This window comes from Neolamprologus multifasciatus, chromosome 10, assembly GCF_963576455.1.
Source record: "Neolamprologus multifasciatus chromosome 10, fNeoMul1.2, whole genome shotgun sequence".
Classification (NCBI taxonomy): Eukaryota; Metazoa; Chordata; class Actinopteri; order Cichliformes; family Cichlidae; genus Neolamprologus; species Neolamprologus multifasciatus.
The window spans coordinates 13,336,105-13,360,635 of NC_140448.1; the positions used below are offsets into that span (position 1 = coordinate 13,336,105).

Below are 24,531 nucleotides of genomic sequence, written 5' to 3' on the forward strand. Positions count from 1 at the left end.
GTTTTCTGTGATGAAGATGCACCGAATCTGTGAGGACTCATCTGGATTTGACAAAAACCATTCAAAGAGAAGTGTGACTTGAAGGCAAATGAGAGAATGAGCTACAAGTACATAGACAAAGTGCAGTTACATAAATGGGACTTTAAAAAAAAAAAAAAAAAGCATATAGTGTTACTTAAGTAATCTAATACTTTTTACAAGATATAGATTACCTACTGAAAAAAATAATTACATCTCTTTGGCAGCAAGTCACACCTTCTGTATTTAACAGTACTGAAGTCTCGACATCACAGCGGATGACATTTACGACGTACATCCGGCACTGATGACATTTCAACAATCTTTTACAATCATTGATTTGCCTTGTTGTTTAGAGCCATTTTCACGCATGCCCTGCAAGCTGAACTTTACTAGACACGTAGAGAGCAAATGTCTAACGCAGTCAGATTGGACAATAAATGTTCTTTGATTTGCCAGCTATTTAGCATAAAGTGTGTGTTCATGTCTAACTGCACCTATGTGAGAATGGTCCAGGTAAACCTCTGGTGGAGTCGCAGTCAGTAGGTAGCACACATGGCCAATCCAACTTAGACGAATACTATACATATACAAACACTGGCAATTTCATTAGGCACATGTCTTCATGAGGTATCTAGTCAGCCAAACAAATGTCTGTATTTAAGCAACTAGACATGGTCAAGACAACCTGCTGGAGTTCAAAACAAGCATCAGAATGAGGAAGAAAAGTGATTCGAGTGACTTTGAATGTTGCATGGCTGTTCTTGTCAGATGGATTGCTGCTCAATTGGGATTTTTCCCACACATCTATTCAACTGCTCGTTAATGCAAATATGTAATCATCCAGTGTAATGATGGCATCTTTATGCATTTAGGCATGTAGACGTGGTCCAGAGAACCTGCTGAAGTTCAAAGTGAGCATTAAAAAGGGGAAAGAAGGTGATGTAAGTGACTTTGAATGTGGTATGGTTGTTGCTGCCAGATGGGCTGGTCTGAGTATTTTAGAAACTGCTGTTCAACAAATCTGTGCCACTCTGAATCTATGCCACGCGTTCAAGTCAGTCACGAAGGTGTAAGGGGTCCAACCTGGTAACTAATGAATTGGCCACTGAATATGTAGTAATGAGAATGCATCTGATGCTGGCTAAGGCAGACTGTAAAAACCTAGTAAATCATCAGTGATTTAATTGTAGAAATAATTAAAACCTAAATAAACTAAAACCTGTCCTGCTTATCCATGCTGTTTGGCTTTAATGATCATTTTACTTTATTTCTGACTGTTTGTGGACTTCATCTTGAAGGTCTTTATTACTCTAACTGGACAACAAACGATCATAATTATTACTTTTTTTTCACCTTACTCCTTGTACTGACTTTTGGTTTTCATCGTTCTTACGTACATTTTCGGTTTACAGCATCTATATAGTTTGGTGATACACACTCTGAAGGAGCTTATGCTTTGTGCAGTGCATTGTGCTCCTGCTCGGAATGAAATTAAATGAAAATAAAGCTTTGCATACACTTAATATGTGAGAAAGGGCAAGTGATTCATGAATAAGATTGTGAGTCGTTTCAGGACAGTCAAGTTTTGGATGCACAACTAATCAAAAGTTCAAAAACTGGGAGCCATGCTCTCTGCACAAAGAGCGCAATGGCACTACCTTCAAATGTGCGTGTCTGTGTGATGGAGGCCCATAGATGTGTGTTAATATGCAACAGGGTCAAACTGTGACAGATTTAGTCGGAAGCACATCCCTGTTTCATTAAAACAATTGTCACACTCGCATCATTACACCAAAAGGTTTAATATGAATATTAGCTTTATTTGGCTTCCTCATGAATTATTAATGCAACAGTGACATTCAAGTATTTTTGAAATTGAGAAGCCAGAACATTTTATCTGACTGGGTTGTAAGTTGCCACAAATATCTCCTACAAGGGTATCATAATCCTTTAATCCTAAAAATAAAGAATAATACAGTATCCCTTTTATGTCTGCACTTTTTGAAGCAGACAGCTCGTGGCATCTCCCCACCGCTGCTTGTCATCATTGACTAAATCACGGTTTTATACTCTTTTGTGCCAAGGTAATGCTTAAAAACACAAACCCGGCCACTCTTCTGACAACACAGAGCTTTTGATAAACTGCTTCAAATAATAAATGCTGTGCAGGCTATTTAGAGACAGTCTGCCTGCTTCAGCCTTGCATCTTAATCAAAAGCACAGACACATTTGTTGAGTATTTCAGTCCAGCACCAGAAATCCTCCTACAGCCATCACTGGGACCATTTTCCTTCCAAGGCAATCGGCAAGTTGAGCAGTTCTGGTCACAGACGCTGCTGGCAGAAATACCTTAGCAACCACTACTCAGCTGATCAAATTACAAATATGTCTTTTTCTGGCTGCAGGACCAAAAATTGCGAGCAGCCTGTGACTTCGACTCCAAGGTTGATGAGATCTATCAAAGCATCTGCTTTCAATACACTTTAAATCCCACATTCACTCTGGTGTTTCTTTTACTCTGTCAGTTACCTGCCATATAAGGAAATCTTTTATAGCCAAAGTAACAAAGGAACAGCTGGAGGCCAAAAATCCCCAGTCACCACTAGGCTCTGTGGCAGGAATACAGATAACACAGTGAAGCTGAGGTTACATACCTGTGGCTTGGCATGGGAGAAGACGGTCCATTTGAGATCTGAAGTCTCTGTCTTAGTGTTCATCAGGACCTCTGCAGAAGAGATAAAAAAATATATATCACCACTCACAGCAGGAAATGTAAAAACGACACGTATAAGGCTCATTTACATTCAGAAAACACACAATCGAATCTAAAAATCACAGAGAGAACATATTTTGAGTCCCAAGCGCTCTGCAAAGTATCAGCTATGGCTTATGCTGGGATTAGGATAGAAGATGAGGTTTCACCAGTCAATTACATCCACAGAAACATTCCCACTACTCTAAAATTGTCTTTCCTCTCATGTTTGTTTTTATTCCCCCCCCCATTTCCCCCCAGTTCCCAGCGACACGCCACGCCTGTGGTTGAACTGAACCTGCTCAAAAAAAAGGAGTCTGCTTTTGTCCAGGGAGAGCAGGGACAAGTAGAACAGCAGAATCGAACAGACTTACACAGATACGCACACGCGCGCACGCACAGGCGTGTGCACAGGCACACCAAGATTTAAGCCCTTCCAGTCAAAATCTGTGATTACAATAGAATTGATTTTTTGTAATCTTTTGAGGGTTAGGCTGCCAGCTCACAAACAATCTGAGGACTTCTGCTATGATTCAGTAACCCAATAAAATCCGAGACCTGAACTGCGTGCAACTGGAAGCACAGTTTAGTTTGGGTGCAGGGACTTCTTTTGATGTGAGGACATCTTTTTTTTCCCTCCCCCCTTTAGCTGCATTAGCAGGCTCCGAATCATATTTACACTGATGGGATGCGGTTTCTGTCACAGAGTGGCTTTTAGTGCCCTACCTGTTCCCCACAGAAGCTCATCCCAAAAGGGTTGCGCAGTTTGGTTTTACGAATAAACAGATTTAATGTGGCTACAAACCAAGGAGCATTTCCATGAAAATGGATGCTGGAGGAAATGGGGGTTTCTGCAGGAGGTTTTTCATTGGGGTTTGTAAGGTGCTTTGTTGAATTAGGCTTCCAATATAAGGCTCGACAGTTAAGTCAGCATGCCATAATGCCGCAGTACACCCTCTGCACACACAGACAAATACAACAACGCTTCATCTGCCCCTGATCTCCACTTTTTGTGCTTTATTTTTCCCCCACGTTTCGATTTTTGCACTCAAACGTTTTCCCATTAGATCAATATCCTTCACATAAATAATAAAGCAGTGCTCGAATTCCTCAGAAATCCATACTTTCAAATAAAATTTTAATTTTAATAACATATCAATATCTTGCCTCGCATTGCTGCCCGTTTGTTTACCTCGAGCTGACAAACTCCGCTGAACAGCTCATTCAGAAACTAAACAATTACTCTGAATTCTCAATGAGGACAACGTGTTGCTTTTCTCAGTTGTTTAAGATGCGTTTCCACCGCCTACTCGCTTCAACATGTTGCTTTGTTTTTCAAAACATCTGCTGCGTACGTGTGTCATACAATCACGCATCCGGCATTAAACACAAACTCTGTGATTCCATCTGCATTTATCTAAAGCCCGGAGTTCTTCAATGGGGCTTATTTTATTGCTTCAATAATGACTTCAGCCATTGAAGTTTAATAGTGGCTTATTAAAGGCATTTTCTTTTAAACTACACAAAACACACTACAAAACATCAAGAGTAGAAATGATTTCTCTCTTTCCTCTACAACTTTCAGCTTGTAAAACACAGTGGTTAATTATGATGAATTGCCAGCAATTTTATCATCAGATAAGTTTAAGCAAAAATGTGAGAACTATATGAAGATTTGACTAGGCTCTGAAAAGAAAAAAGAAAACAAAACAGTGCTGGGCATTTATTTAAAAAAAAAAAGAAAGGAGGCTAATCAATAATAAAAACACTCATTAGCTCAAGCCCTAAGTAAAGAAAAATACTTACATCTAATACCATTTCTCACACCACCATCCCCAGACTGATGACTAGCAGTGTCAGTGTGATAAATATTGCTGCCAAAATTATGAAAATTCATCCTCGCAGTGTAATCCTAATATTGCTCTCTCAGTTACTTTCATTTTCTGTGGATGTTGTAGATATTGTGTTGCCTGTGAAAGATTGTGTACAGGATAAGAGGGTGTTTGGGGAAACCTTTAACACCGAACATTACGAGGACATCAAGGCTGTCATGGACTCCTCGTGCTCTTTGAATATATTTTGCAAAACACCAGCACTTGTAGTATTTTACAAAAATAACTCCAACGCCTACAGTTACTAATCTCTGTGATCCTGTGTGAAGTGAGAGGCAATCGCATTTACCACTTACCAGCCCACATCCCAGTGAAATACACATGAAGGTGCAAAAATATTCTGAGGTAAAGCTGAATCTGGCTCCTGTTGTGTCAAGCGCTACAACTCTAGCTCACCAAGTCTTCATGTCCTATAAATCCAGACAACTGCCATTAATTTCTGCGGCACAGATTCATGACAGAATCACACAGTTGCTGGAGATTTGGTGACTGCACATCCACGATGTAAATCTCCTGTCCCACCAGATCCCACAGGTGCTCTACTAGATTGAGATCTGGTGACTGTGTTGAGACGATTTAAGCTTTAATAATAATAATAATAATAATAATAATAATAATTATAGATTGCATTTATATAGCGCTTTTCAGGGCCCTCAAAGCGCTTTACAATTATTCATTCACTCTCACATTCACACACTGGTGCAGACGAGCTACAGTTGTAGCCACAGTTGCCCTGGGGCAGACTGACAGACTGCCATATCGTGCCATCGGCCCCTCTGGCCATCACCAGTAGGCGACAGGTGAAGTGTCTTGCCGAAGGACACAACGACCGAGAATGTCCGAGCCGGGGCTCAAACCGGCAACCTTCCGGTTACAAGACAAACAGCGAAGTCTTTGAGCCACGATCGCCCTTGATGATCGCTTTGTCATTATCCTGCTCGAAGCAGTCATCAGAAGATGGTACACTGTGGTCATAAAGGGATGGACATGGTCTGCAACAACACTCAGGTTGGCTGTGGGATTTGAACAATACCCAACTGATACTAAGGTGCCCCAGGTATGCTAAGAAAGTATCCCCCACACCCTACCGTCTGATCATTGCAGCAGAAATGGACACTCATTAGATTGGGCACTGTTTTTCCAGTCTTCATTGTTCAACTCTGGTGAGTTTGTGTGAAATGTATTCTCAGTTTTCTGCTCTTAGCTAACAGGAATGGCACCCATCTGATTCCATGTTCAATGACTTGTGCATTCAGAGATGCTCTTCTGTATTCCTTGGTTGTAGCGAGTGATTATTTGAGTTACTGTCGCCTTTCTATCAGCTGGAAGCAGCGTGGCCATTCTCCTCTGACCTCTAACATTTTCATCCACGGGAAATGCTGCTCACTGGATATTTTCTTCTTTTTCTGACCGTTCACTGTAAACCCTAGAGATGGTTGTGCAGGAAAATCCCAGTAGAACAGCAGTTTCTAAAATACGCAGACCAGCGAATCTTGCAGCAAAAAACCATGGCCACATTCAAAGTCAGTTAAATCATCTTCTTTCCCAATTTAAATGTTCAGTTTGAACTTCAGCAGGTTCTCTGGACCACGTCTACATACCTAAATGCATAAATATGCAGTCATTAGACTGGATGATTACATATTTGCATTAACGAGCAGTTGAATAGATGACCTTAACACTTTAATTGGGCGGTGATTGCGATTATATTATTAAGGGAGCAATATTTAGAATACCTTACTGTATAAAGGGGTTGCAGCTATTCAGTAACACTTGGTATCCAAATGCTAGGTTGTGCTAAATCTTTTCTTTAATTTTAAACAACCGGTGTTTAAGTGTAACCTGGTGGTGCTAGAGAATAGGAATCATCATACAACTAACCTATATGGTGATCTGCCAGAGAAGCTACACAGTCTCCACTCGTCTGCCTTGCCTGATGCCATTGGGCAGGGGAGGGGCATTATAAGCAGGGTGTGACAAAGCATAAGTGCAAGAAGAAATGCTCTGCTGAAAGAACATGCCAGTGACTGTTAATCAGATCGGCATTGTTATCTTTATAAAAAAAAAAAATATCTCTGAGAAGTCCTACTTCTTTCTCTGACTCTGTAGTGACACAGAGAGACAGAGTAGAGATTAGTTACAGAAGCACCACCTAGCTGCTTTTTAAACCTTCTGTTTGCCAGGTGAAGCCAATCAGAAGAAAGTTAAAAGGGGAGCTATCAATACGTCAAAGCTGCTCTACACAGCAGATTCAGGTGGAAGGTCACTGTTACCCTATAGAGTATCTGCAGTTGTGGCATCGTATTCAGCAAGTAAACTCTGGTAACCAGTGACATCCAGGAAGAGACTGGATGGCAAACAAGAATGATTTTGATTGGTGATGCTGGAAAGACAAGTGAAAGACGGCTGAAAAGTCTGGCATGGGTGGTTAAGGCTAGAAACCTGATGTACGCTACGTGCAAGAGGGCACCGCAACATGTTACCGATTACAAAACAGAATAATACCCCCAGAGTCTCCTGAAAGTGGGAGAAGACGAGAAGCTTGAAAGGCGAGACACAATGGTAATGGGCAGGACTGAAATATGACTAATGAGAAGAATTGCTCAAACAACACCGGCGGAGACAGCACCAGAAGTCAAATACCACTGTGGCCATGGGAAAACGGCTGTGATGAGTCTCATAAAAAGGACAAATCTAAAATACCATAACCTCATCCAGGAGTGTGGAGAGAAAAGGTGTTAAGTATGGCTGTTTCCTGTAAAAGTGGAGTGTAGAGGTTTCCCAGCACAGTCGCACACTACAGTTGGAGTTTCAGGGAACAAGCAGGAAAACAGCTGTGTACAGGACTGGGGAAGCAGCAGAAAGAGCCTCTTGTTGGCTCGGGTATAAAAGGGAGGAGGGGGGTTAGAAGCCTGGAGCTGTTGGGCAGTGATTTAGCCACAACCTCTGGTTACTCATGGTTAAGGGCTAAAACACCCAGTGAAGTTTGAGCTGAAGACACGACACAGTCACTCTGTGAGAGGATGCATAAAGAAGGCAAATTATATACATTATCTATACTGTAATTAAGTTCTTAAATCTCAGTGCTCAATTATTTTGAAACTAACAATCTTACATAATGTACCTTTGAATAAACCTATTCTAAACACGCATATGCGCAACACCAAACATAACTTACAATAAATGAGTAACACAATAACAATACTATTATGAAATAAAAATAAACTGTTTCATCCATAACAGGTCACTCTTTGTTTCTTTGTTTTTTCCCATAATGATTTCACTGATCACTCAATCACGCCCACCACCACTCACATTCTCTCTCCAGCTAATTTAATACATTTTCTCTGTGGCCAACACACACACTCAAACACAGAATTTTCACTCTTCTCGATCCCACTCTCGCCGCAGCACTCTCCCTGCTGTACACGCAAATTAGTCAAATCTTTCTTACTGCCTTCCACCTGCATATAAAAGCAAGGACATGGCATCACTTGTCATCAGCACTGCATATGCAACAGGTCATGCATCATATTGAGAAGAAAAAGGGACGTGACTTTAGTATGTAACTATTATGTTTTAAATAGTAAGTTCAACATATGTGCAAATAATCCCTTTGAACTTAAAGCTCAGGTAAATCCTGAGATTTTTTCCCTTATCTTGGCTCCGTATAATGTCATGGAGAAGGGACATCCTTAATATGGTCAAAACACACAGCTCTGAGTTTGGGTTCAGCTCCGCCCACCTGGTCTTCAAACCTTCTGTTTGCTAGGTGCAACCAATCTGAAAAAAAATTGGATTAAAGGAGGCTGTCAATAAGTCAAAGCTATTCTAGTAGAGCCCAAAAGTGAAAAGAGCGAGCTGAAAATGCGCATAACGGGTGCGCTTTTGTCATTAAGTTCTCCTTTCTCATATCCCATTTCGCTTTTTTATAATCTCACAATTTTACACTCTTTGAAAGCTGAAGAAACACAACCGTGCTTCTCAGCCATTTCCACTTCAAAACCACAGAAGCCCACCAGCTTTCTAACAACAATCTAAGGTGACAAAGGAAAAGAAAGGAAAGCCTGCAGAGCGCAGAGAGGGGAAAAAAAGAGGGAAGAGGTGGATGAGGAGGATAATTGGATGACAAAGTTCAGAGTGGTGATTTCCCCACATTTAGTCTACCCTGAGTTCACTGCAGCATAATCTAAAAAACACCCTTACCACAAAGGCTTCGCTATACATATTTTCACATCTCCACATTTCATATACACACCTGCCTCTGTGTTTATAATTATTTTTCTTTTCTTTTTTTCTGAAGGAGTAGAGATGAAATCCCCACCCCCCACCCCCCCAGGCATGGTAATCACTGTTTATCACTGCTCTATCATTAAGGTTTATGAGACAGGATGTGTGAGTGTGAGTGTTTCTATGAGATGGTGAGCGCTCCTATTATGTGCTTGCATGGCCTTGCCTTTTGCTGAAGTAGATACAGTCTTAAGCCCTGTTAGAGGAAGCTGGCTTTTCCCCCGCATTCTTTCAGCAGCGGCGACCACCCACCGCCGGAAAATTGCCCCCAGTGCTCGAAAAATGTAGGAACAATGAAAATTTGTCATCTGGATGAATTTTAACATCCAAAACAAACAACTGTACAGTAATTACAGGACAACTGTACGCAATACTAGACACCGGAGAAGTCTAAACTGATGCGGGTGGTGGCGAGATGATTAGGCCTTAGCCTTCGACTAACAATTACAGAAAAAACACAGCATCAACATGTTAAATATTGTTAATGCAAAAAGTAAAAAAAAAATATTGTGGAAACAGAAGCAAATGGGTTTAACTGTTCTATGTCAAAGCAAGACAACAACAGAGAGTGTTGTACATGCTTTTCTTTTGAAATGTAAAACCTGACCCTTCATTTTTTAAAACTGGGGCATGTACAGAAAACACCTCACCCCCATGTTCTATATCGAGCCGTGTTCAGGTTTCAAACTGCCCTCATATTCAAGATCAGGAGCCATTATAAATGCCCCCCCCCACCCCCCCCACCCCAACTGCTTCATTCTCTATCCTTAACTTGTATGTTCATTCCTTCCCTGCATGCCCGTTTGCTGCCTATTTTCCACTCTCTCTGTGGCTCTGGAGTGTGATAGGGAAATTATAGGCCTAAGAACATTTGCCCTGCTTCAGCTACAATTAGACCTCATTTTAATTAAAGAAACAGAGAGCCAATTACCCTTGTACACCTGGCGAAATTGAAACAGAGGAGAAGAGCAGGGATAATGAAAAAGAGGAATGTGAGACGGGGAAAATTTGGGATTCACAGATGACAAATGTATAAAAAGTGGATGGGCTCAATGTATTTTCCATTCCACAGCGACTTGCTCTCAATATTTAACCTGTCCAGCTAACACGCTAACATCTTGATGTCATCTTGACAATTTATTTGAACACATTATCCTTTTTATATCATATCAACTGAACATATATCATTTATCAGGTCGCCTTCCCTCCCAAGTATTCTAATCAATACCAAATTGAATAATTAATAAACAGCTAAATAAAGGAAAGCACTTGGATACTACTATTTGATAGTTTTGGAATATAATCTGCTGTCTTCTTTGTTTGATATGAAGGGTCGTCCTGTTTCTCGGTAGCAGCAAAGTAGATTCCTGATAGGAGTTTTTCTGTCCTCTGGCTATAACTGAGAATCTTCTGTTTATCAGGGGACACTGCTGGCACATGTAATTTTACAAAGCCAATATCCTGAAATCAGACATGATTGTTGCCCCGGAGCCATCTGAAAGCTACACGCTACATTTAAAATTCAGCGTTTTGCTTTCCTGCCAGGAATTAAGGCTGGAGTGATGGGTTACAATTGTCCACGGCAGCAGCTTAGAGTAAAAAGTCGCCACAGAGAATGGCTGAGAGAGATGCAATATTGTTTAAAGATGCGATAATGGTGCACATTTTCAGACAGGCTCTCTGGGGACACAGAGATTGTTGCATTGGGTTGGTCACATGAGAAGTGTCGCATATTGTGAAGTTACAAATGCAGAGACTGAAGAGTACAATGCCCAGCTCCTCTGTCACCTCTACTCAGCTGGCCAAACACGGCGCTGAGTGGGAGGAATGAAGGATCGTGGGTAATGGACTGCAAGGTGTTAAAGAGAGAGATTCTGAAGCTTACCAACCAATAAGCCAGCTTTAGATGAGAATATTGATAGCGCTGTCATGTCTGTATGATTAGCTAAGCTAAGGAGGTAGAAGTGACTGTGTTCCAGGCCTTACTGACAGTATGCTAGAATGATCATTTTTGGTACGCCAAGCTTATCTCACAGTGCAAATGAAGACACGGAAAAGAAGGAAGAGGGGATTTTCCGTCACATTTCAACAGTTTATTGTTGTACAGCGAGTGCATGTGAAAATGAATGCTTAGCGAGTGATGAAATGAATGTATGTGTATAAAGCGTGTTTGTGTGTCTTTGACAAAGTTGTGTCTACTGGGATTAGACACCAGCTTCCTGTAGTTCCTGTCCTTTTCCTGTCTCCTGGTCTGGTGCCGCCAATGCATACATCATTCACGTGAACAGCAGCCGGGCAGGATACAGTTTCACTCCCCACCTACTGTATAACAAAGACCCCCTCCCCTCGAGGCACATGTAGATGAGCCCAGGTACTATACGTAAGCCTCACAGGAGCAGTAAGATGAAAGAGCTGGGGAAGGTGTTAATGCTCGACACCTTTTCTCTTTTTTGCCCACAGGGACGCATATCAATAAGTGTTGTGGTTGGTTTCTGTCCCAGGACAGGATGTGACCTAGTTAAGGAGGAAGCTTCAATCTGGACAGAAACCAAAAGACACTGCGAGAGAGATCAACGGTGCTCCGAATTAAACCCACTGACCCCAAAGCTCTGTGGATTTAAGACCAGGTCTACAATACCTGCCCTCTGAATGTTTTGGCTCCGGCTTACACGGTCACCTGAGATTTGCTCGACAGAATCATTATGTTAATCATTTCCAAGTGAAGGTGTATTTCCCCAGCGAATCTTCGAGTTCACGCTGGAGAACCGGTATGAAAGATCGCCCTCTCTTCCTTAGCTATTAATAAATTCGCTACAACACTAAAACTGCGTGCATTGCTGAAGGTATGCCCTAATCCCTGGATAATTCACCTTTTAAAATAAAACGTTTATAGCGTAAAGGGTTTACACATTCGCCTATCGAGCGAGAGATACCTGGTTTGATCCCAGGAGGAGACACGAATCCCTTTGAGATTGCGCCAGAAAGGGCATCTGGCATAAAAATAGACCGACTCGAAAATGCAGAGCTACCCTCTGTAGCGACCTTTTGTGAATAAGGGAAAGTAGCTTTTATTGTATGTCGCACCAGAAAGTGTTGGTTCTGAAACACAAAACAAATATTGATTTATAAGAAGGTAAAAGAATTCAAAGGGTGCACCTGTAATGCACTGCAATTCACTCTTAATTAACTGCGTTTAAGTGAAAAGAAAAACTATTAACTTATTCAAGTCATTTCAGCGCGCAGCGAATATTTACCTCTAATCTCAATTGTATGAAAAAGTTTTAGCCACGGCATAAAATGAGAGGTTAAGGTTAAGAGGATATGAGACATCAGCTTGCCTCCGTGGTTTTTTTATATTGCCGCCTACGAATAATGAGTCTTGACCTGTGGTGTCAACTGCTGAACAGCACTTGTGCAACTTAAACAGTCCTTTTTATCTCAAACACACACACACACACACACACACACACACACACACACACACACACACACACACACACACACACACACACACACACACACACACACACACACACACACACACACACACACACACAGCTGTGAGGTATATTCCCAAAGCAGGTAAACTAGAAGAAAAAAAATCACTTAAGGAGATTTGACATCTATGAGTATTTGACAATAGATGCAAGGACATCTATAATAAAGTACCTGCCAATGGACTTCCGCAAACACGAGCAACTGGCTAATATTGTCAAGAAGCGGCAAAAGGAATTGATCATCCTTCTTTCTGCCCAAATTGTTAATCATTCCAAATTCAATTCCAAGCAGACACATTTAAAAACTCAGGTTTTAAACACGTAAGGCCCTGCACTCACTTCTATAAAGCATGATTGGTTAAATTGCCTTGCTGCATATTTCACATTCTTTGGCATATTGATCTGCCACTGTGAGAATTCACCTCCTGCTACTTCCAATTATGGGCACCAGTTTCTCAAGTCTTCTTCAAAAATAACCCAAGTCTGAGAAAAACTGAAAGGCTTTTTGAGAACATTGTTGCGGGCTGCACTAGCTCCCTGGTGGCCTCCTGATCCAGAATCCTATAAAAGAAAGAATGAATTACAAAGGAAAAGTTAAAAAGATTTACTTGATGAGACTTTTTTTTTATTTTGGAGGGTAGAGTGCAATTCTCAAAACCTCTGCTATTCCACGAGCCATTCTGCTTTCGGATACTGTACAACGTATAAAATTAGAAAGACAGACACATAACTTAAGATGAGGCCCAAAATACAAAGAAGACAAATTACTGGTGCTGGCTGATTGTGTTGACTTTCGAGGCAGAACAGATCATGCATCATTTTTTACTGAAATCTGGAGACCATAATTACGAAACCCCACCACTAGAGGTGATTAATGGATTAATGCACTCTTTAAAATTAATCTGTTTGCTTTTAAAGTATCATAGAAAAAAAAGCAAAGTGCTCCATGGCTGGACATTTTTGCTTAAAAAAAGAGACAAATAACTATCCAATTCAGAAAAAATACCTGCAACGTATATCCTGTCAGCTGACTGATTTCTTGTTTCTCCCATTTCATTCGTCTTCTCTTATTTATACTCATATTCTCTTTCCCCCCAAATCGCCTATATTATACAATTTAAATTCTGTATCTCAAAAGACAATTAAAGGTGGCCATGGTCCTACATTTTGATGTAGAAATGCATCAAAATGTTGATCTAGTTTCTCTTTATGAACGCTCCCTGTTGTTACTCACAGAGATAGGAGAAGGAAGGCTCCTTGAAATTAGGGTTATAAGTATTGATTTTTTTTAAAATGTAACATTATTTACACAGGATAGTTACTGAAAGTTAACTGAATTAAAGAAACAAATTAACTTGTAAGCAGGCACCAAATGCAAATATGATAGACAAGCAACACCTTCCTTTTAGAGCCACATTACATGCTCCTGTACTGTTCTCCAAAACCCTTGCATTGCTGAAAGCAGATGAAGTATGCATTTGTCAAATGCTGACTGGTTGACAAGTGATCCGGAATAGGGAAATGAGTGACATCGGAGTTCACCGGGAAGGAAGAGCAATGAAAAAAAAAAACCAACAACTTCAATATAAAAATAAAGCATGGAAAGCACAGACAGGGGCTGTAGTGGACATGTTTCATTGTTTTTTACCACTTGTTTCGCTCCAGCTTCTAGTATGTTATAAATTTGCTGATTTCTTTGGCTTGTTGAAGGACCAACAACAGTACAAGCAGTAGTGGCCACATACTTTGTACACTGCCCCAAACTAGCATCAAGGCTCTCAGGACACAGACCCAATATCCCTGGACAGCAAACACATTAGCTAACCTGGGCCATAGATTCATCTTAAAGGAGTTAAGTTATAAATAGTATTTCAACTTTGTTGTTGAAATTTGCACTTGGAAATTTTTTCAAAATGAACAAAATTTGTTCCCTAATACTGCACTAATGGTGGCCCTAATACTCCATGGTATGTTTTTGCGAGGGTGCTACACTTTTTAATCTTTCAGTTCAAGCTTCTGATCTTGAAAGACTATCACTCATTATCAAGGATTTTGATGTGAAAACAAAGCATCTTACAAAACAGACATTTACTAGATGGTGCATTTTAGTGCTTGGGACTTTTACAATACCATTTTCTGTTATGGAAGCCTGCACAGCTGTGCCTTAGATAAAAAAGTTTTTCTTTGATACAAAGGCTGATATTTGCTGGAGTACAGAGATATACAGAAACTGCCTAAATGAAAAATCATCCATTTAAATATGATGTTTACAGTGTTTTTTTCAAAGTTTTTTCCACAAAGTTGAATCTTTTCAAACTGTCGCAATATCTCCCTCGGTGTAATCTGTAAATCTTTGAGTTTCTCTGCTGACATATCATTATGACTGACACCATCATACATGTGTCTCCAACCCAGCTGCAGCAGCAGTGGCACAAAGCAGCAGATTAAAAGAATTGTGCAAAAATCACATCTATCCACAACATCAATCTGACATTGACTTTGGGTATAAAATGGTCTTGAATCCTGTGATAGAGTTGGTAGAAGAAACTGCCACAATTGCACGTTTGACTGCAAAAAGACAAATGTCACAAATTTTCAGTTTGTTATACATCAGAAAAAAATCATCCTGGATGAGAGATGGGAATCGAGAACCAGTTCTTGAAGAAAACTGTTTCCAAGTAGTCCAATTCTTTGGAGTTGTTAGTCTGCCTGCCTATTGATCCGGGGTCTTGCATTTGCACTACAATCAGCTGATTTCAGTTCGAGTGTCAGAGGAGGAAAATAGCAATGCAATCTAGAGTGTGGATTAGATAGTCAAGAACCCACAGTGAAAGCTGAGTGAATGCTGCCTGCTGGGATCAGCACTGAAGTTCTGTCTTTTGAGATACAGAATTTCAACAGGTAACAAACAGATAAGCAGTCAGGTTGTAACCACCCTTGGTTGTGACAGCTTTGTATTCTACTAAGAGAAAGAACTTAGAGGTCCTCATTAGGGATTTGTGTTGGTGTGTGGGGTTGTAGCCTGAGGTTTATATTGTTAAATGGTGATTATGAGACAGTGTGTTTCAGCTATTTTACAGCGTAACGAGTAGGTAATGTAACGAATAGTATAACAAATTAATTTTTCCCAGGGGTAATTAGGTAACATACTGCATTACTTTTAAGAAAAGTGTTCAGTGTAATATGTGTAATAATTACTGTTTTGAGTAACGACTCCAACACTGATCCCAGCAAAGAAGGAAAATACTTCTACAAACATGCATAAACATTTGGCCTACAGCACGCAATTAATTTGGTAATTTAACCAGAGCAGAAGATATTCATAGTCCAAATTCAGGTGTGACCAGTTTATAAAGACACTTCATTGCCCTATAACTGACCCATCATACACCATCACGCTGTGGTCAACACTGCTCTCAAATGCCCGCAAGCCTCAATTTAGGTCAGCATCTTAAAAGTTTGAAGAATGTAAACTGAAAGTCCAGAGCTGACAAAAGCAAAAGGGGAAGGTGCAAATTGCATTCTTGTTTTCAAACACTTTCTCTGTGTCTTAAGAGGATATTCATACTTTTGTTCTCCTGTCAGGAAGGCTGATGTCTGGGTCAGTAACAGGCTGGCACCCCCGCAGAGTGGATACTTTGGAGTCACACAGCGCCGAAATCTGGGATGATCTTCCTAACCAGCAGGATACCTCTTCCACCCCCGTGCTGGCTTAGTCTTTAATAATTAGACAAGCTAGTTTGCAAGCTAGATAACTATAGATTAATTATTAGCATGATTGGAGCTTTGTGCCATTTAGTCGTGACTACAAAAACAAAAAACAAAAAAAAAACACCCAAACTATTTCATTCACAAAGATTGATGCATTACAGCTTTGGAAGCTGCAAAATATATATAAAGGAGAGAAAAGACATGCAAATCTTTACTTTTATAAAATAATATATAACAGGTGACCTATATTATTTCAAATCTTTCTAGATGAAAAGATTAAAAACCCACATAGAGCCATCGACTGCTGTGATGCATCTAACGACCTCGCTACGAGCCCCAAAAATGTCTGCTGCTGTACTTACAACTGAGTTTTTATCAAAGCCTCTACTAAAGCAGAATCTCCAATTCATTTTTGGGGGGGGGGGAAGAAATTGCAGAAGAAAATGCATGCATGCACACACACACACACACACTCTCTCACAGCTCCCAGTGACTAATCTGCTGTGGGAGGTGGACAGCTTGAAGCTAACAGTGCAGACTCCAGCTAAATAAACCATCTAAGGATTGACACATCTAAGTAAAGATACAAGAGAACAGACTCTCGGCGAGAATTTTCCCTTTTATTCTGACACATCACACTTTTCCCCACATTCAACCAACAACAGACCCAACTGAGAGTTAATTCTCTTCCATTGAACCACGAATTGCCGCTACGAGGCTGCAATTGGCTGCTTGTGTGGCGGTGACCGATATATCTGGAATAAAAATAAACTCATCTTCGGATGTGGAGCTATTTGCTCGAGTACAAAGAGCATTATTTTGCCTCCTCAGCCAGCTACATTATGGTTTCATTAGGAGGCGGATTCAGTAGTTTGCAAACTGTTTGAATTGCAAAACCACGCTTTTGTCCAATGACAGAAAAAAGGACAAAGTTTACAGCGCAATGATTGGATGGGGTTGAGCAGCTACTTGTGGATATGAAGGAAGACAAGAAGGTAAAGAACTTTTTTCATGTGTGGAAAATCCACAAAAAATTTAGATACTAAGATACCACGCTGCAAAAAAAGAAAGGTGTTTAATGCTTCTTGACCCTATTCTTCTTGACCCTTCTCTATTTTGGAGTATGACATTCTCTTAAAGCTTTAAGCTGTGTAAGAACTGTAGGAGGGCAGCTACACGGCAGTGCTTCTATGTTATGCCGTATATAGCAGAGCCCACTTGGTTCAGAGTGGTATATGAAAGCAGTACCTGGGAGACACGCTCAAGATGTGTACATGTGCATGAAGGTAGGATCAAATATGCACGTGCTCTCTAGGTTGATGTCGAACCAAATGAGTTGCATTTTAACTCAAAAACAGCCAAACGGAAGATGTAGGTCACCTCTTGACGCAGTGAGGAAAAATATCCCAGACACTAATCGAATCAAGTCTACTGATGGAGCGTGCTTCAAGCAGAGAATTTTTTATTTTGTTGTTAAATCAAGGTTGCCTTTTTTAATCAATTCTTGCACATCCAACCTCAGATGTCTCGCTGGCCTCATGTTGCTTCTTCCCCGTTAAGACTTCATTCTATTTTCGAATGTAGCGACAAAAACATCACAAGGTATCGTGCAACAATGGCACGAAGAAACGTTTCACAAAGGATTTATTTCCAACACAATGCTCGGTGTGCCTCAAATGAGAACTGTGATTAGTGTGGAAGATAAATGAGAAAGATGGACCCGAGATAAATAGATCCTTCTCTGTTGTTGTCTTCTAATTAAAGGCCTTCTTAATCCCTTTATTATAATCACATATTTAGCCCATTGCATATATCTCTCATATCTGGCCCTAGGTGTGTGATTAAAGAATGCAAATAGGCAGTATACCTAACTTTGCTCATTATACGCTGTGCAGACGTGCACATACTTGCACCCTCCTTGCCCTCACTGCACTTGCTCTTTCCATTTCGTTGACTCATGCCGGTCTGCCCATCTCTCCTTGACTCACTTCAAGAGAACCCCCAACCCTCTAAAAGTGCCATTCTCCTTGGTGCTTATGGCTGATAGGCTGTGGCCTCATTCCCTCTCCGCTGCAGCCTGTCCCCATTGTGTCCCACTCTCAGAGAGTAGCGTGTGGGTGGAGGACAGACTGGCTCTCCAAAGTGAATGCCTGACATGGATGTATGGGCTGGGGGTGTATCCTCTCACCAAGCTAAACTATCATCCACCTGCAACTCCCAGCTGCCATATGTATCCCTCTCTGAGGAGGAGGAGGAGGGGAGAAAGGGAGCGAGAGAGACACGGACTGAGAGTACTTGTGGCACTCAGATGCCTGTTTAACTCTTGAGGAAGCTAATCATCGGATTGAGGTACTGAGGATGATGGGCTACAGGCTTTCAGAGAGGGGGGAGGTTGCTTTAAATGCAAATCCCTTTCTTATAAAAATCGGTTCCATTTAAAAGGATTTCTGGGAAACGATCCACATTTCCACGGCAGGGGAGACAGTCAGCAAGAGAAAACAGCATAGCACCAGTCAAACATCAAGGAGACAGAGGATGTGGAAGGAGTAGTAAAAGAAAAGGATACATGTCTGTGAAAGAAAGGATTGAGGCTCAAGTAAGGCCTCTTGGATAAAAAAAAATAGAAAAAAAAACATCCTTTTCTCCATTTGAGACACTGGGGTTTCGATTAGACTGAGCGGCATTACGCTATTCATCACAGCAGTTGTGCCTTGGACGAGCTAGGAGGAGAAAGAATAAACCGATGATGGGTGTTGTTGCTTTTTGAGAGGTTTTAGAGGGTCTCACCTTCGCCATTCCATGTGACTTTCACTCAAAACACTTTGGAGATGCACTACAGTCAGCTAATGGGGTTAGCCTATTTTATAAGGAAAAATAGATATAGTCTCAACAGATGGTTTAATAATTTTATATTAGTTTTTCAGAAATAATTAACAATATGCCAGAATTTGAGTGCCTTTACTACTCAGAAAAAAATTGCCATGTGGACAGGAAATAGTAGGTAAGCACAGGTGCTGCTAATCATATTAATTAAGCATCTGCACCAAAATAGAACAGGAGCTTCATTAACTTCGTTAGTGAAAAATCTTGGCGCTTCTGTCGATAAAGATGCCTACCTGCAGACAAAGTATCACAATACGTTTTGACGCAGTTGACTATTTTAAAAGTGGCTTCATTACTAACTGCTTTGCCTCCAAGGCACCAACCTGTAGCTGTGCAAACTCATTGTTTGGAATAGACAGTGGATGGTGCATCTTTTCAGGTGCCACACAAAAAGATGTTACCATCACCTGCTTTAGCATTAGGGTAGCCGTGGTTTGAGAAAGTGATATGGAAGAAACCGCTAAAGAGACAGGATGACACTTCCCCCTCCTCGCTCCATTGCCAGAAGCTAAAAAAGTGCTGTCTGTATTTTTCAACCCAACAGGCCAGGCCTCAGCCAAATATATTACTCTGGCAGCTGCACTCTCTTGTTGTGCATTATGTGAAAAGATGACTTGTAAATTATAAGGAAGTAACAGCTGCAGAAAAAAGAAAAAAGAAATCCATATTGCAGATGTACTTCCCATTCCCGTTCAAGAGAGATGGACATGGATTTCAAAACTGTTTGAGTTAAGTTCAAGAGACATTTACTCATCAGCTGAGCCATTTCTCCACTACCAATTAAACCTACGTGCAGTTGCCTTTGATTAAAAGAAGGTGAATCGTAGAAATGATTACAAAAAATAACACTTGGCTAACGTGGAAAGTTGATGTATTGATAAGAAAGAAAAGCACAAGTTGTTCTGGATAGAAGAGAACCAGTAAAGTGATCAGTGTGGACCAATGAGCACAACCTTCCTCAAATTAATACATGAAATCAACATACACGCCATTTCCTTTCCCCATCACGCTTTCCACACTGTTTTCATTTGTTTTTAGCTGAAGTCATTCTTTAATTACTTAATTACAGTTTAATGGCACCCCGCTGGAGAATTGCAGTAGTGTAATAATGAATAGAGAAAAAACAACAACAAAACACACATACATTAATCCATTTTTCCCAATTTTATGAAATTTGGCTTAAATCTGCTGCAACTAAGTGCATTTACTCATATCAAGAATTTACGTCTAGCCTCTTAGATGATCACAGGGGTGCACTAGCACTCAAAAATGGCTTCAAGCCACATCGCATATTGCAAGATGGAACAGATAACTGATAAGTGATAAGAGTTGGAATGTCATTAAAGCTCTGGACCCGAACAGGTGGAAAAGACTGCAGTGGTCCTGTCACCGGCTGCATCTTGGCATTGCTGAGAAAGAGAAACTGTACATGAAAGATATAAAGGGGCTGGGAGAGAAACAAAATGAGCACTTTCTAGGTGAGTGTGCGTGTGGGAGGATAAGGTAGTCATTATGGCTTACATTTATGAAGTCAAATATGTTTTAAAATTGTAGTACATAAGTGGGAATTATTAATAGCGGTTAATACTTTAAACCCGTGGGTTATAATTTTTCTGTAAATTATGTGTTTTTCTGTGGAAGGCAGACAAAATGTTGTCTGGTGTGCCTGTATGTGTTCATCCTTCGCTGACAGATTTCAACCAAAAAAAAGGAAAAAAAAAAAAAGAGTGGTATTAATTTCCAGCCAAACTAATTATTGATCAAAAGGTCTGTGTTTTAATCTTCACAAAGACAGAGGGAAGAGAGATCCATGCTCTGAACAACCAAGTGGTGGTGTGTAAATGAGTCATTTATCCTTAGTTGGAAAAGGAGGAGAGATTTGGCAGCTGTGAGCTTCATCTGCCTCCCATCAGTTCATTACAAGAATTCCCTACTAGATGGAGACAAGGGGGGAGTGATCCAGAGTGTGCCGGCAAAAGAGTAGGCCATTACCCAAGACACGGAAAACCAGACATCTTGTTCACACTTGGCAAGACACAGATGTTCTAGAGCCGGCCGACAAGGTGCTACGAGGCCTCGGCTCCCATCTACATGCCAGTTTTTCACCGCCACTGTCTGCGCCGCACCTGTTTGGAACCAGCATCTTTGCAAACACGCGGAAAAGGTCAAGCGGAGACGAGTTGACAAGCTATTCAGAGAGATGCTCAATAACTCTGACACCAAAAACATGTGGGATGTCACCTCCCACACAGAGCCTGAGGTTAAGGATCTGCTGTGTCCCAGAGAGAAAGACTGAAGAAGAAAAATGGACAGTTGAGTCAGAGGTCAAGTCTCAGCTGCAAAAAACCTGCTGCTCCAGCTGGAGGAGAATCTCCAGCTCCTCTAACGGCCGAATTCCGAACTCCCAGAAAACTGACCAAAATTAAGTGTCTGGGAAAATCCCATACTACGCTCTCAAAATACAAAGTCAACAAAGTTTTCCCCCGCAAGAATTCAGGCTCTCGGTAGCTGCAGTAATTTAACTTCTACATGTGACGGGTGTGCGTGCACAAGTGGCAAATCCAATCCTTAAAAGCCCTTTAATAAACTGCTGGCCATGTCATATACGCCACATCCATGTGTATGTACAGCATGAAGCCAAACTGGAAGCCTCAGATAAGAAGGGAGGGTTGAGGCCTCAAACCAGATGCAGCTGACAGATTTGTGTTCACAGCACTGTATATGTGAAGTCATGCATGTACATGGAGTTCCTGTTTAGAACGGTTTTCGATTGGAATGGAAATACCCAGGAAAAAGCGGGCTTTTTTTTAAATAGCCTTATTGTTTTGTTTGGGTTTTTTTTTTTTTTTTTTTTTGCAGGGGGAGGGGGGGTGAATAATGGTAAAATTAGTAAAACTACCTGAAGAAGCACGTGTTGGGAAACTACAAGAGAAACGCCAGCATTTTGCTTTAACTTAATATATAGACTGCATGTCATTTTGCCTTGATTAACTAATGCCAACAAGTGATGGAGAGGGAAATAAACATACTAGCTGTGAGCCAGTGAGCAAATATGACTACAGTGCTGTGTGCAAAGTTATAAGCAGTGCCAAAAACGAAAAAGCACAACGTGGAATAAAAAGTAGTCCTCGCAGGTGAACAGGAGGGAGCAGCCTACACAGCAGTAAGGTACTTTTTAAAGACCCTGCAGTTCAACAGCTCTTAAAAGAAAACCAGTTGTGATCCTCTTGATCCTCGGTAAACACAGACCTATTATTTCCAAAGACCATTTTCTATAAATGGCTTTTGCAGAGAGATGTTTCGGCAGCAGCCTTAACAAACTTAAATCAGTTTGCAGTACCCTCCGCGTAGCCGAAACTTCCCTATCAATGTCACAATAAGGACAGACGTGTCAGAAGACTAGGAACAAATAAACACTCAGCCTCCTCTGCTTTTTGTCAGCGTGGCTCACTCAGAGTTACTCTTCCACCCTTGCATTAAGCAAATTATCCAGACACTGCCCCTGTTGTTATGCTGATGATGGGAGCTATACTCCTTGTAAAAACCAGACCATTTGAAACCATCATCTTCTTTAACATTATGACAGATAATTTCAGGCTGCCTTGTTTCTCCCCCTTCATGGTTCACAAAGCTGATCCAGGACAATTTGCCTGTTAATGTCAAGCCTGCTGCCAGAACTGAATAGAAATTATGATCCAGATTACACATTTGATATGAAATGTAAGATGTTTTTTTTTTTTTTTTTTGATTTCCTTTTTCCCTCCAGGGCTTAATGTAAAAGTTAAAAAGCACTCTACATTAACCCACTAAAACCACACCACTCCTGTACTAGCCTCTATCCACTGAATGTTTTAGTATTGATTTTAAGGTAAGCTGGTTAATTATCCCCCAGGAAGCAGAGTGGGAACCTTGTGATGACTTGAAAATGAAAAAAGAAGAAAAAAACAATAGTGAGCTGGTCTTAGAAATGGCCTTTCTGAAGCCACAAGGAGCTTGTAAAAAAAACACAAAAAAAAAACAATATTGATTGGCACCACGGTGACACAGTTCTGTCAAAACAAACTAAATAATCCACTGCCAGATGGAGGAGAAAAAAGGCATTTCTTGCAAATACAATGTCTACAGTGACATTCTTACTGCTATTTATCAGTAACAGTGAGCTTGTGGCCGTGATTTCTCTGTGATTACTTGGATAAAAAATGACTTGTGTGGTGTTTTGCACAGCATGCTTTTTAAAATGCATTGTGGTTTTACGACACTTCCCGCTGGTAAGAGACGGGATGTGATGCTTATTGGACATTTCGCTCACCCGTGTAACCCGAGAAGACAAGTCTGGGCAGCACGTCAAGAAAATAATAATAATAATAATAATAATAATATGAAAATAAATAAATATTTAAGAAGGAAAAAACCCACTCACCTTCATCTGCAGTCGACAGAAGAGCCCAGTCCAGGAAGATGCACCCCAGCAGGACAATGCTCTGGTATATCAGCTCCATGGTGTCGTTATCAGAAGGTGAAAAATGAAGCGACTTGAATTAAAAACCAAGTGGCGCTGGCAGCCACTCGACTGGCAGCTCGGCTGTGCACCCACTGACCGAAAACCAGTACGCATTTAAATTGGACTTCAGTAAAAGCCTCAACACTGTGCCGCAGAGAGAAAGCACACTTTCACTAACGCCTGTCCGTGCGTGGCTCCGTTGACAGTGAGCGTTTATAAGCAGGCTCAAAACTTGTCCAACTTTGTGTTGTGGTGAAAGTCTAGAAAACACACACACACACACAAGGCAGAAACAAACCGCGGTGCTGCAACTCCTCGTGAGGCTCAGCCCTCTGTCAGCACACGGGCTGCATGGTTAAGAAAAAAACTTGTATGCTCGGCTTAATAAGCTCTTTGTGCACCACACGACTTCTCCCCCTAAAAAAGAGAAAGATTCTCCCCCCCTCAGCTCGATGACCGAGCAGACTGCAACCAGGGCACCTCACTGCATATCTGTTAGATGCACATTTAGTCCTCACATAGCAGTCGCTTCATACCTTCTTCCACATCTCCACGTTTGGAAAAAATATCCAGGAAAAAAAGTCTGATTTAATTTCCTTTTTTAATTCCTTCAGCAACCAGACTATTTGGCTGCGGGGGAAAAAACCCCAACGAAAGGTGGTGGGGATATATTGCGCGACAGGTCTAAGCTGACCTGGTTTTACTCGAAAAATTAGATCAAAACTGGAAGAAAACGTCTACTTTGTATTCTGAGTAAGTCAGCGAACTGAATGTGCGCTGGATATCAAAAGTTGGGCGCTCGTGGCTCTGACTACTGTAAGCTGGTCACCAAGGACTTCAACACCGCATCAAACCCAGAGTCGAATGGCACGGGCAAGCTCCGCCCACTCTCGTTACCATAACAGCAGCGTCAAAAGCGGAGGTCAAAAGAAAGTTATGGAATTTCCGGCAAGCACCTTCAAAATAAAATTATATAAGCCGATA

The 24,531-nt window shown here is 41.0% G+C and overlaps 1 protein-coding gene across 1 annotated transcript in view; it reads right to left on the reverse strand.

Moving 5' to 3' along the window:
• ephb4a (eph receptor B4a) overlaps positions 1 to 24,430 on the reverse strand; it is a 40,503-nt gene extending 16,073 nt beyond the window's left edge. Inside the window, 2 exon segments of the mRNA XM_085174345.1 lie at positions 2,676 to 2,746; positions 23,467 to 24,430. Coding sequence (XP_085030471.1) covers positions 2,676 to 2,746; positions 23,467 to 23,545 — 150 coding nt within the window. The 5' untranslated portion in view covers positions 23,546 to 24,430.
• Between the last annotated feature and the right edge of the window lie 101 nt (positions 24,431 to 24,531).